At 49.6% G+C, this 12,750-nt stretch overlaps 2 protein-coding genes across 33 annotated transcripts in view; both read left to right on the top strand.

Annotated features, from left to right (window-relative positions):
* The window catches only part of LOC105287780 (Down syndrome cell adhesion molecule-like protein Dscam2), a 68,055-nt gene that overhangs the window by 37,404 nt on the left and 17,901 nt on the right, over window positions 1–12,750 (top strand). For 11 of the 32 annotated variants that reach the window (XM_026969773.1, XM_026969767.1, XM_026969768.1 and 8 more), the window contains 3 exons: window positions 66–322; window positions 497–809; window positions 8,938–9,231. In XM_026969773.1, coding sequence (XP_026825574.1) covers window positions 66–322; window positions 497–809; window positions 8,938–9,231 — 864 coding nt within the window. Of the gene's footprint in view, window positions 1–65; window positions 323–496; window positions 810–1,924; window positions 2,213–3,867; window positions 4,156–4,697; window positions 4,848–5,971; window positions 6,263–6,460; window positions 6,749–6,984; window positions 7,276–8,172; window positions 8,464–8,937; window positions 9,232–9,574; window positions 9,869–11,525; window positions 11,817–12,364; window positions 12,653–12,750 lie in introns of all 32 variants that reach the window. The other 21 variants (XM_026969774.1, XM_026969784.1, XM_026969775.1 and 18 more) reach the window with 10 other exon arrangements.
* On the top strand, window positions 2,464–3,044 carry LOC113561991 (Down syndrome cell adhesion molecule-like protein 1 homolog). The gene has a single exon (XM_026969790.1). The coding sequence runs from the start codon at window positions 2,641–2,643 to the stop codon at window positions 2,899–2,901; it is 261 nt and encodes an 86-aa protein (XP_026825591.1). The 5' UTR covers window positions 2,464–2,640; the 3' UTR covers window positions 2,902–3,044.

The raw sequence follows: 12,750 nt of genomic DNA, 5'->3' as shown, positions 1-12,750 counted from the left end.
CATGATTAAAAAGACAGCGAGATGATTGTGTGGTATTATCTTCTCACTTTTTTGATCATCGATAGTCGAGCCGCCACAGATTCGTCAAGCCTTTGCCGAAGAGACTCTTCAGCCCGGACCGAGCATGTTTTTGAACTGTGTCGCCAGCGGAAATCCTACTCCCGAAATCACCTGGGAACTCGATGGAAAACGCCTGTCGAACACTGAGAGACTGCAAGTGGGCCAATACGTCACAGTCAACGGTGATGTCGTGTCGCATCTGAATATCTCGAGCATCCATACCAATGATGGTGGACTATACAAGTGCATCGCTGCATCGAAGGTCGGTGCCACTGTATTTCACAATATTCTTTATCAAAATTTATAGAAATATAATTTTAACAAGAAATTAGATATTATTATTCATTTTCTTTTATCGGTTAATTTTCACAGAAGCAATTTGAAATTTTTTAAAAACGTTCATAGAAAAGTGCGTGATCGTGAAATTTCCTCACAGGTTGGATCTGCTGAACATTCTGCACGTCTCAACGTTTACGGATTACCGTTCATTCGTCACATGGACAAGAAGGCTATCGTCGCTGGAGAGACTCTGCGAGTCACTTGCCCCGTTGCTGGATATCCGATCGAGAGTATCGTCTGGGAGCGAGATACCAGAGTTCTGCCGATCAACAGAAAGCAAAAAGTTTTCCCCAATGGCACACTCATCATTGAAAACGTCGAACGAATGAGCGATCAAGCAACCTACACCTGTGTAGCACGTAATGCACAGGGCTACAGCGCACGTGGAACTCTGGAAGTTCAAGTTATGGGTAAGTTCGAAATTTTACTCCCTTATGTCATTTCGCGTAATATCGATACTTTGATACCGGATCTTATAATAAATATTAATCTTTTACTCGCAATTACTCGGATTAATAATTACAAAAATGCAAAGTAATATCTTACTATTTAAATAATTTTTGACGTTTAACAGAATTGACATAAAATTTATTCGATACTGATAAATATCTGAAAAATATCGCGAATATTTCATTAAATTTGAGTAAATCAGAACGTGTTTACATCCAATCGTCAATTTTGATACTTTTAAGCAGATACGCGAAACGACTTATCTCTCATGTTCCATTTAATGAATTCTTTAGCAAAATAGCGTGTCTAGCAATATATTTTCGAAAACAGGATACCACTGACATTTGCAGCCATCGATCGAGTAGCAACCGACGAGATATACGATAATGTTAGAATAGCGAATATTTATTTGCAGCTATTCTCTTTACAGCGGATTGTCGTGTCCTTTGTAGCTAAACTTTGTCACGTCGCATCGCCCCATATATCGATGACCGCATTGCCGAGCCAAAGGGTGTCGACGAATATTTTTTGAGGGTGTCATTCGCGTATTATAGAAAACGTGTCATAGATTCTAAAGGGTGCGACTGTATGTAGGACACGGGCACGGACTCGGACACGCGCACGAACGATCCCGTTGACGGCGTTGCGACCACATTTAATAACGTAGAGCAAACGTACGTCGATCCACAAAGAGGACACGCACTCACTCGTGGAAAGTTCGGGAGTTGGTATGGCGGTGGCCGACTGAATCGTCAGTAAGAACTCTGATGCGCTTGTTTTCAATTCAGATCTCTTCTCACATCGCGTGTCCGTCTCGTGCAGCAACAAGTACCATGCATTCGTGCGTGTTACAGACACCAAGCGCGTGAATAGACACTCTCTGCATCGTTGAAATAAAATACTAAATGAAATCTTGAATTTTCTTCGATCAACAGTTAATATTGATGTTAAAACAATGTTAACGTAACGTGTCTGTAACACTCATGAAAATGGTGTATGACGCGGACGCAAATGCGGATAGACACGTGCGCGACACCTAATCGTACACATCCATACATCGCTCCTCCATCCCCAGTGCCACCCGTCGTTCAGGAGTTCGCGTTCACGAAGCTACCGATGAACGCCGGGGAGTTTGCGAATCTGCAGTGTATCGTGCCATCCGGCGACCTGCCGTTGAACATACGTTGGAGCTATCCCGGAGAAGAGATGGGCGGTTCGTCCGGCGTGCTCGCGAAGAAGGTCGCGGATCGCGTTAGCATGCTCATGATCTCGGTCATCACCGCGAGACACGCGGGGGAGTACGTTTGTACCGCCGAAAACGCGGCTGGAACGTCGTCCCACTCGACCGTCCTCACCGTCAATGGTTCGGGACTACACGATCTGTTCCTAGAGAACACAGCCTTTTCTTTTGACTCTTCAGTTGCGTTTTGCCACCTTTCGTCACGTCCCTGCACTCAGACTCAGCAAGCACCACCAGCATTGCTCCCTCGTTTCTCACACCCTCTCTACGTCAGTGTTATCGCATCCTCCGCCTGTCGAGATCCCCCAAAACGCGTCGACGACGATGAACGAATGATGGACGAACGGTTGATCGACGCGCACACAGGTGTCTACTAGAACCACCGAGCGTGATCCGCAGTTACGCAGAACGTTTCACATGGAACGAAGCATGATCGTTCACCTGCCGATTGCCTTCTAGTCGGGCCGCAGCTTCTACCCATTGCTTTCAATGCCGAGATCGCCAATTGGGGAGACTCCGCGTCAGTGCCCTGCTCGATCCTGAAGGGCGACATGCCCATGGACATATCGTGGGCGTTCAACGGCGTACCGATCGACACGTCGAAAGACACGGGTATCACGATCACCAGAATCAGCAAGCACTTAAGCACCCTCAGCATCGACGGCGTCTCGGCGCGCCACGCCGGGGAATACGCCTGCTCCGCGTCGAATCTGGCCGGTTCCGTCAGTCGATCGACTACTTTGACCGTCAACGGTACGATCTCACTCCCCTCCGCACGGTTCCCGTCGCAATCGCGAATCCGATGTGCATAATTGTTGTACACCGAACCTCGAGTACCTTCCAGTAGCCCGAATCATCCGCCATCCTTGCCAAACGACGAGTTACACAACATATTCCACCGCCATACCAACCACGTCTACCGATCCATCGCCACTCGATTTCAATGATTCCGAGACGAACGTCCGCAATCATGGGGTTCCTCGATCGTTACGAACCCACACTTGCTCTTTCTTGTTTCGTTTCTCCCAGTCGCTCTTTCCAGTTGCCCCGCAAATACTGCCTTTCGCTTTCGGGGACGAACCGGCCAGCTGGGGCGAGCTGGTCTCAGTTACCTGTTCCGTCACGAAGGGCGATCAGCCCATCGAAATAACGTGGGCTTTTAACGGGACGCCAATCGACAATCACGACTCGGATGTCGTGATAGGCAGCACGAACCGAAAGAACAGCGTCTTAACTATCGAATCGGTCGCGGCCAGACACGCCGGCGATTATACCTGTACTGCGTCCAATCGTGTCGGTGCCACCACGCACACGGCTCATCTGGCTGTAAACGGTACATGCAACCGATTCCCATGAAGAAGAAATGAATGCTCGCCCATCTCTCTGCCTACTACCATGCATCATCTTCCTCGTTCTTCTTCGTTTCTCCCCGAAGCATGCGATAATCGTCCATCGATTATCGTAACTGGTCACTAAATATCCTCGCACACGGTTACGCAAATGCTATACACTGACATTCTATTATCATGTTCGATTAATCACTACTATTTCGTTACTAACAGTTTAATAATTTTAGAATTCTGACGTTTTCGTTCTTTCCGTTTTCTCGTTACGTTAAATACGTATAGAATTTTTTATTCGTGTAACGTTATGCGAAATACGAAACAAAAGTACGTCGTTTTTCCCTTCGCCCACACACATACACATACACATCCACTCTCACGTTTCTCTGTCTCTTATCACGCCCTTCCGTCTGTGCCGCTTTGCCGTTCGCGCAGTCGCGCCACAGATACTCCAGTTTTCCTTCGGCGACGATCCTCTCAACTCCGGCGAGATGCTGTCGGTCACTTGCACAATCGTCAAGGGCGACTTCCCCGTAAAATTGACGTGGACATTCGACGACATCCCGATCGACTCGAGTCGGCCGGACGTTACTATCGTAAACAATAAGAGGGTCAGCTTCTTGAGCATCGACAGCGTGGCGGCGAGACATGCTGGAAGATACAAATGCACTGCGACCAATGCCGCCGGATCTGACAGTCACACCGCAGTACTATCGGTGAACGGTACCGCGCTCGTATATGTAAAAAAAAGACAACTTATCGCCTTACACCTGTAATCGCACTTTCGTTACTCTCTTGTAATTTCTTGTACTTCCGCAGTAATATCGATTGAGTAATCACCGCTCGCTCGCTGTCGTCGTCGTTGGCGGCAATCTCGATCTTGACGTAATCCCGCAGGAGCGAGATTATCGCCCAAGATGACGGCAGCAAGCGACAAGCAAGGTCCATCCCGCAGAGACAGCGAAATGATGGCCTGCGTTTCTGAGTCTTCTCTCTTTTTTTTAAATTTTTTTTCCGTTAAACTATTTCCCCGTATCGCTTTATCGTCACACTGTTGTTCGATGTCCTCCGTTTGAGTAACGTTCTCCGTTCCCGTTCCTCGATCTTCCCTCTGGAAATCTGGAAGCGCTTTCGTGAGTCGTTCCGTTTAGTTCTGACTTTGGTTTGGCGGCACCAGTTAATCCTGTTACCGCGAGTGTTCGTGGTGCCACTCCCGGAAGCTCCCACGTGTGATTCACTCAAGAGTGTGCCCTTCGCGGTTGCAGTGGCACCGCAACTGGCGCCCTTCAGCTTCGGTGACGAAGCGGCCAATGCGGGAGAGATGGCGACCGTTCAGTGCGCCGTGATAAAAGGCGACCTGCCTATCGACGTGGTCTGGTCGTTTAACGGGCGCGAGATCGAGGCCGCGAATGGCGCATTCGACGAGCACAATTACGACAATCCCGACATAGTGATAAGCAGGAGTAGCAAACGGGCCAGCACGCTGACGATCGAATCGGTAGCCGCAAGACACGCGGGCGAGTACTCGTGCACTGCGAGCAACACGGCCGGAACCGCTACCCACTCTTCGGTTCTTTCGGTGAACGGTACGCTTGTCCAGTTCAGAATCAATGACGGTTGGGTGGTTGGTTGGACGCACGTAGACACCGGGCTATGCTTTCCTTAGCGCTTCGTGGCACCCAGGAAAAAGAACGTTTGCGTGTACGGTAATGCAGCGCAGCTTTGAGATGTAACTGGTGACAGTCACGCGTCAGTAGCGGAGATGTGCTTTAGAGTGGTGTGGCGATCATTTCTTTTTCCGCACGTTAGAATGCCTTCAAGCGAGTCTCGAGAGACGACGAATTGTCCAGGATCGTTCAGGGGACCGAAATTTTGTGCGATCTGCTATTTCCAAGCCTCCTCTTCCCGCGCGTCATACTTCGCTTGTCCCGCTTCCGGTTCGGTATGAAGTAGCGTTTCTGTAACTTGACAGTATCGCCGCGTATCGCCCCTTTCGAGATGGCCGACAGGGCGGTGAACTGGGGCGATTCCGTTTCGGCGGTCTGCACGGTGGTGAACGGGGACACCCCGTTAGAGATCACGTGGGCGTTGAACGGAATGCCTATCGAGGAGACCCATCGAATATCCGTGACCACCACCAAGAGGAACAGCCTGCTGTCCATAGATTCTGCGAGTCCGAGTCACGCGGGCACTTACACTTGCGTTGCCTCCAATGCTGCTGGTGCGACCACTTATTCCGCGGAGTTGACAGTCAACGGTACTTACGACAGCCGTTACAAAGGAATGCCGGTCTTGCCGAAATCTTCCCCTTTATTCTTTCCTCCCTTTTCCGATCGAAACTTACGCTATCGAACGTTTAATGGAAAAACGACAGCGCAGCGGTCATCGCAGCAAACTGTCCTGATCATTTTCATTCATTTCCCCCTCGAACCTTTCTCTGATCTTGCGTGCGTCGCGTCGAGATAACGGCACGATGTCGTACACGATTTGCGCGAATTAAAAAGAGAGAGGAAACTGAACACGTAGTAACACGTTGCAGTCGCACCGCAAATCGCACCGTTCGCTGTCGCCGAGGAACCAGCAAACTGGGGCGACTCCATTTCCGTGGTGTGCGCCATCCTCAAGGGTGACTTGCCGATCGAGATCACGTGGGCGTTGAACGGCGAGCCGATCCGGCCAGATCGTTCGGACATTAATATTCTGGCGACCACGCGGAAGAATAGCATCCTCAGCATCGAGTCCGTGGCCGCGAGACACGCAGGAGAATACACGTGCTCGGCGTCGAACAAAGCCGGAGCGACCAGCCATTCGGCGATCTTAGCTGTGAACGGTACATCTCGCCCGAGAGATTCCCTGTGCATCATTTACCCTTTGAACCCTGCGCATTCCCTGCAACACCCTTTACCCGCCCCTTTCCCGATTCGTCGTCAATGGTCGATCGCGGTCTTCGAGGTTTTTCGGATCGTAAACGTCGCGTTATTCTTACTCGTTTCGTGATCAGTCGCTGCACGATCTCTATCTACTGTAGTTGCTCCGGATATTGCGCCCTTCGTGATCAGTGAGAAACCGGCGAATTGGGGAGAGACGGTGACCGCGACGTGCACCGTCCTGAAAGGAGACCATCCGATACAGATCGAGTGGGCGCTCAACGGCGAGCCGATCTCCCACGATTTTTCCGATATAACGATCGTCACCAACAAACGCGTCAGCCTCCTCACGATCGACGCTGTCACGGCGAGCCACGCCGGAGAGTACACCTGCGTGGCCACTAATGCCGCTGGTGGGACGAGCTATTCTGCTTCCTTAGCCGTCAATGGTACAATACGACGTTCTTCGAAACTCTTATTAATTCTCCGGTGCATGTACGAGGCATCCGCTCATGTAGCTCGACACTAACACCGTTCACACACTCAATCCCGAGAGGTCCCGTCACGTTCCTCGCGTTCTTTAGATTCGACGAAGGCTCCGACGGGCCGAACCATAAATTTGAATATCAGATTTTAAAATTCACTGCAGCAGTAGAATAGAACTGTAATTAAGATACTTCCGTAGTTGCCCCGGAAATTATGCCGTTCGATATCGGCGACGAGCCGGCTAATTGGGGGGATACCATCACCGTGACTTGCACGGTGTTGAAGGGTGATCATCCGATCCAGATCGAGTGGGCGCACAACGGCGAGCCGATTTCTCGGGATCACCCCGACATATCCATAGTCAGTACCAGCAAGCGCGTCAGTCTGCTCACGATCGATGCCGTGACGGCGCGCCACGCGGGAGAATATACCTGCACGGCTAGCAACGTTGCTGGTGGAACGAGTTATTCCGCATCACTGGCCGTGAACGGTATTAAGGCCTTCCCACGTCCTGTGCATCGCGTAGTTTCTCTCACCTCACCCTGTATATCGTGCATGCGTCGAGCGGTTTATCATTCCCACATGATATCTCCCGTCAATTCCTTTCTTTCGCACGGAGGCGCGAAACAGAATCACCGAACCGTTACACAAACCAATCTCGTCGACATCTGTTCTTTCCATTTCAGCGGTATCAGGAAGCATCGTGGTGACATATTTCAGCTGTACTCTAAGATTGCAGGTCCGACGCTATGGTTTTACATAGAACTTTGCTCTGCGAAGTTTGCCTGATCGTCTTTTATCGTGATATTATAGTTGCGCCGCACATAGGGCCTTTCGCGATCAATGACGGACCGGCGAATTGGGGTGACATGGTCTCGGCGACGTGTTCCATTACGAAGGGCGACTTTCCCGTAAAGATCACTTGGAAATTTAACGGCGATCGGATTAATCCGCACGATTCGGATATCACGATCACGAGGATTAATAAGCATATGAGCGCCCTCAGCATCGAATCCGTGGCTGCGAGGCACGCGGGCGTGTACACGTGCGTGGCTACGAACAGAGCCGGCAACGTCAGCCACTCGGACACCCTCGCCGTCAACGGTACCTACCTACGTATCACCAGAAGTACACCTGCACGCCAGCTAAACGTCGCTAAAACCAGCACTTGCCTAAAATCCATCACGCTGCGATCTCATAATTTATTCGCAAATCACCCACATCTCATCGCATCGTCTTAGCCTCACGACACCCTTAATCGCCGCTCCTAATCGTCCGACGTGATTAATCCCGACGATCGTTCGCGAGCGAGTCGCGAGGTGATTCCATCCGGGAGACACTCGTCTGGTGGATCGTCGAATTTCTCACGCGCGATCCGCGATCGCAGTTGCTCCGCAGATCTTCCCGTTCACGTTCGGCGACGAGCCGGTGAACTCGGGCGAGGCGATCTCCGCCACCTGCTCCATTCTCAAGGGGGACTTCCCGATGGACATTGCCTGGGCGTTCAACGGCGAGCCGATATCCGCCGAGCATACAGATCAGTTCTCTATCACGAAGAGCAAGCGTCTCAGCGTCTTGTCGATCGATGCCGTCGCGGCGAGATACGCCGGCGAGTACACTTGCACCGCGTCGAACAAAGCCGGGGCCTCCAGCCACACGGCCGCGTTGGCAGTGAATGGTAACACGCATGTATAGACGAGTATATCGTACCGGTGTCCCGACTATTCTTTATCCGCTGGACAAAGACAAGGCGTCCCTTCTTTTCATCATCCTCTTCAATCCTCACCCGCGCGCTCATAATCTTTTCAACGTTCTCGCGCGTTTCGTCGAGTACGGGGGTCGATGAGAACCGCGTCTGCCTGTCGTCTGCTGTCATCCGCGTGTTTGCAGCGACCGCGGGGATCTCGCTACCGCACGGAGTTCGATATCAACGACGCTACGATGTATCCTCTCTTGATTAATTTCACATTCTTCTTGAAACTGTATTTTATTGCTTGTATGAGAATCGTGAAAGATAGGAAAGCCGAATAGCATAGAGGGATGTACACCGCGCAAATCATGAAGTAAGATGCGCGTCGGTGTGCCGGTTTCTCTGACGACACTCAGATATTCCGCAAATGGGTCTTACCAGGCATTGGAAAATCGTTTTCAGTCGCTCCGCAGATCGCACCGTTCTCGATCGGCGACGAGCCCGCGAATTGGGGAGAGGCGGTCTCTGCAGTCTGCACGATCGTGAAGGGAGACCTGCCGATCGAGGTGTCGTGGGCGCTGAACGGCGAACCGATCACGAAGGAGAATTACGGGGACGTGTCTATCTCGAGAAACAGCAAGCGAGTCAGCGTGATGACTATCGAGGCCGTGAGCCCGAGACACGCCGGGGAGTACACTTGCACAGCCTCGAACGCAGCCGGGGCAACCAGCTACTCTGCTACCTTGGCTGTGAACGGTACAGCACTGCATGAAACGAAGTGGCTCGCTGTACGATCGAAGGATCGAGTCCCCGTCTCTGCTCTGCTTGCAAGCACACGTGCTTGAACGAGGCACCGCTCTCCTTTCCTCGCGTATGCAGCGATGACGCGACACTCCTGTAAAAATGTCCCATCGCGTGAGGTATAATTGGCAATCGATAGCGTACGGATATCTTTCATAATTTGATAAATATATTTTTATCGAATAAAAGCGGGGTACGTTTGCTCACGACAGCATCCACGTAAGTCTCGTTGACCGAGGAGGATACACGCGCCGTTTATGTGCACGGTATACTGACGGCTTTCTGCGATTGTTTCCAGTCGCACCGCAAATCGCTCCATTTTCCATCAGCGAAGAACCGGCTAATTGGGGTGAGCAAGTCTCCGCAGTGTGTAGTGTCTTGAAGGGTGACTTGCCGATCGAGATACGGTGGAGTCTCAATGGGGAGCTCATAACGCATCTCACTCATCCGGACGTAACAATCACGAATACCGGGAAAAAGACATCCGTGCTGACCATTGAATCCGTGACCGCCCGTCATGCTGGCGAATACAGCTGCGTCGCGAGCAACCTGGTCGGATCCGTCAGCCGTTCTGCCATCCTATCGGTCAACGGTACTGGAAAGCCGCATGTTAAGACGTAGTGTCACTACGCCAGCACTTTTCATCCCGCAAAATACTTCAGAATCTATCCTTTCCAATCAATACAAATCGCTGAAGTTCTAAACTCACTGATCTTGCTATACTCATTTAGAAAATCGACCCTTGGACAGAGATCCGTAATTTCATTCTCTTCGCTCTGCATTTATACTCACTCTTAATACTGTTTGGGGATAGTTTGCATTCTAAGTCTAGACTGCGTTATATTTCGGAGCATTCAATGCCGTTAAATATGTTAGAAATTATATATATTCCAATATCCTGCGATTTGCGAGATGTTTGGAAACACTTTCGGAACAAGTTATCGATTTTATTTTAAGTATCAATATATCGCGCTCCGATCTAATTATTTGTTTCACTTTTTGGTGATTCCGATGACTTTTTCCAGAAAGCCTCGCAATACGTTAAATCTCGTTTCGAGAATTGTACAGTCATTTTTAGACAATCCAAGTCGGATAAAAAATCTTATCATGGGCCATATACAGGGTGAGGCACCTAAAACAGGCCACCTGAATATCTCGGCTGTTATTGGTGATAGAAAAAAATGTGTCAGACCAAACTTGCATGGTTTCGAGGGATACATAATTTGTTCTAAATAGTTTTTTATTAGATGGACGCGTAGAGGTCATATGAAGGTCTTCGTTTTTTAAATGGTATGATATGTTTTTTGACGTACCATCTAGTAGAATGTTTGAAGATGCGCACATTGATCTACAGGTCAAAATCATTCAAGGTCACTGAAGGCCAACTGCAAGGGAAAATAATTTACTTTATATTGCCTAGAGTTCTCTGCTATTAAAAATACTGTAAACTCAAAAATGAAAAAGTTCTAGCCCTTAGAAATTTTTTCTTTTTCCGCGAAGTTCTGAGTTATTGATATCTATATTTTTTATATTGCCTAGAGTTCTCTGCTATTGAAAATACCGTAAACTCAGAAATGAAAAAGTTCTAGCACTTAGAAATTTTAGCCTTCAGTGACCTTGAATGATTTTGACCCGTAGATCAATGTGCGCATCTTCAAACGCTCTACTAGATGGTACGTAAAAAAACATATCATACCATTTAAAAAAACGAAGTTTACCTTCATACGACCTCTACGCGTCCACCTAATAAAAAACTATTTAGAACAAATCATGCAAGTTTGGTCTGACACATTTTTTTCTATCACCAATAACAGCCGAGATATTCAGGTGGCCTGTTTTAGGTGCCTCACCCTGTATATCTATCACGATCGACTGGAAACATAGTTCGCCTCGCCAATTATATTTGGACGTTAATAAATTAATTCAAAAAAGGAAACTGTGACTAGTGATCATTTTACTGTGGTGCTACCACGACTGAAATCTGCTTTAAATTCCGAGTTTTGAGATAAGGCTATATCAACTATCATTCGGCATGGTGTCCAATTGATATGCTAGCTGACGCTACCTTGGAGTTGTGCCAAAATAAATACCAATTCAAACAAAATCACGGAAGCCACTCGTCGAATTATTCTTCGTTATCTTTGTCGAACTCTGCAGGCTGAAACGATCCGAGCATTCGCTCGTTGAATTTCACGCGTGATTTTCCCACATTTTTCGAATCGTGCTTTATCTTGCCGTTCGTGTCGCAGTCTCCCCACAGATAGGACCGATTTCCTTCGGCGACGAGCCCGTTAACGCCGGAGACTTGGTGTCGGTGCAGTGCGTGGTGACAAAGGGCGACTCTCCTCTGGAGATCACGTGGACCTTCGATGGCCGTCCCATACAGTCTTATCACAGCGACGTGATCGTGTCCGATACCGGAAAGCGCGTCAAACAACTCACCATCGAATCGGTGGCTGCGCGACACGCCGGAGAGTACACCTGCGTCGCTTCAAATGCGGCTGGATCGGTCTCGCATTCGGCTACCTTGGACGTGAATGGTACATCTCTCGACGAGATCTATGTCCGCGATTTAGCCGCATTCAGCCGAATTGTCCCTCGTCCTTCCCGTTCTTTCTTTGACACCCTCTGACAAATCCCGATTTCATCCTGACAGCTTCATCCTCCACGTCGTTACTTTTCTCTGAGTTCCTCTGCACTTCGTTCTCTCGCTTTTTATATTATGCTCGTAGCACGACGTGTGTCTGTGTTCTCTAGAGTTCGTTACTGTCATTTTAGCCAGCGTCGAACACCACGTTTCTCGATCTTCTTGGTTGCACACGCCTGTCCTTTCTTTCGATTTTATTTTCGTCATCCGCGATGAGATTCGCGCGCGGTAATCAGGAGTATGGTACCAGAAACTGCAGAACAAATCAATCGCCGCAGAGTGATAGCGATACACTCGCAAGGCGGAAGCAAGAGGAAACGAGAGGAGGACGAACGGAGTAAGGCTCGGACGTCAATGTTCACATTTTCAAATCGCGCTGTTCTACCCGCGGCGTAGATCCTTTCTTTCCTCCTCTGATCTCTTTCTCTTTCTCTCTTCCAGTAATTCCGAAATTATTGCCATTCTCGTTCGGTGAGGAGCCGCTTAACTCGGGTCAAGTAGTAACGGTACCGTGCGCAGTGGTCGAGGGCGATCCACCCTTGAAGCTCCGTTGGACCTTAAACGGTCATGCGATCTCGCCGCACTCTGGAATCTCGATCGTGGATCTGGGCGGACGCGGCGCCATACTGAGCATAGGATCCGTCCAGGCGACCCATGCTGGAACGTACACGTGTGTCGCGGAAAACCTTGCCGGCAGGCACGAGCTTTCGGCCGATCTCATAGTGAACGGTGCATAAAACGATCCGCAAGGATATACTCGATATTTCGTTGAGCCCTGCGAAAACCATCCTCATCCACCCTTGAGCGACTCCGCCACCTGTCCTAGA

The sequence above is a fragment of the Ooceraea biroi genome, chromosome 5, assembly GCF_003672135.1.
Source record: "Ooceraea biroi isolate clonal line C1 chromosome 5, Obir_v5.4, whole genome shotgun sequence".
Classification (NCBI taxonomy): Eukaryota; Metazoa; Arthropoda; class Insecta; order Hymenoptera; family Formicidae; genus Ooceraea; species Ooceraea biroi.
The sequence above is the reverse complement of the archived record's forward strand: the minus strand, read 5'-3'. Positions and strand labels throughout refer to the sequence as shown.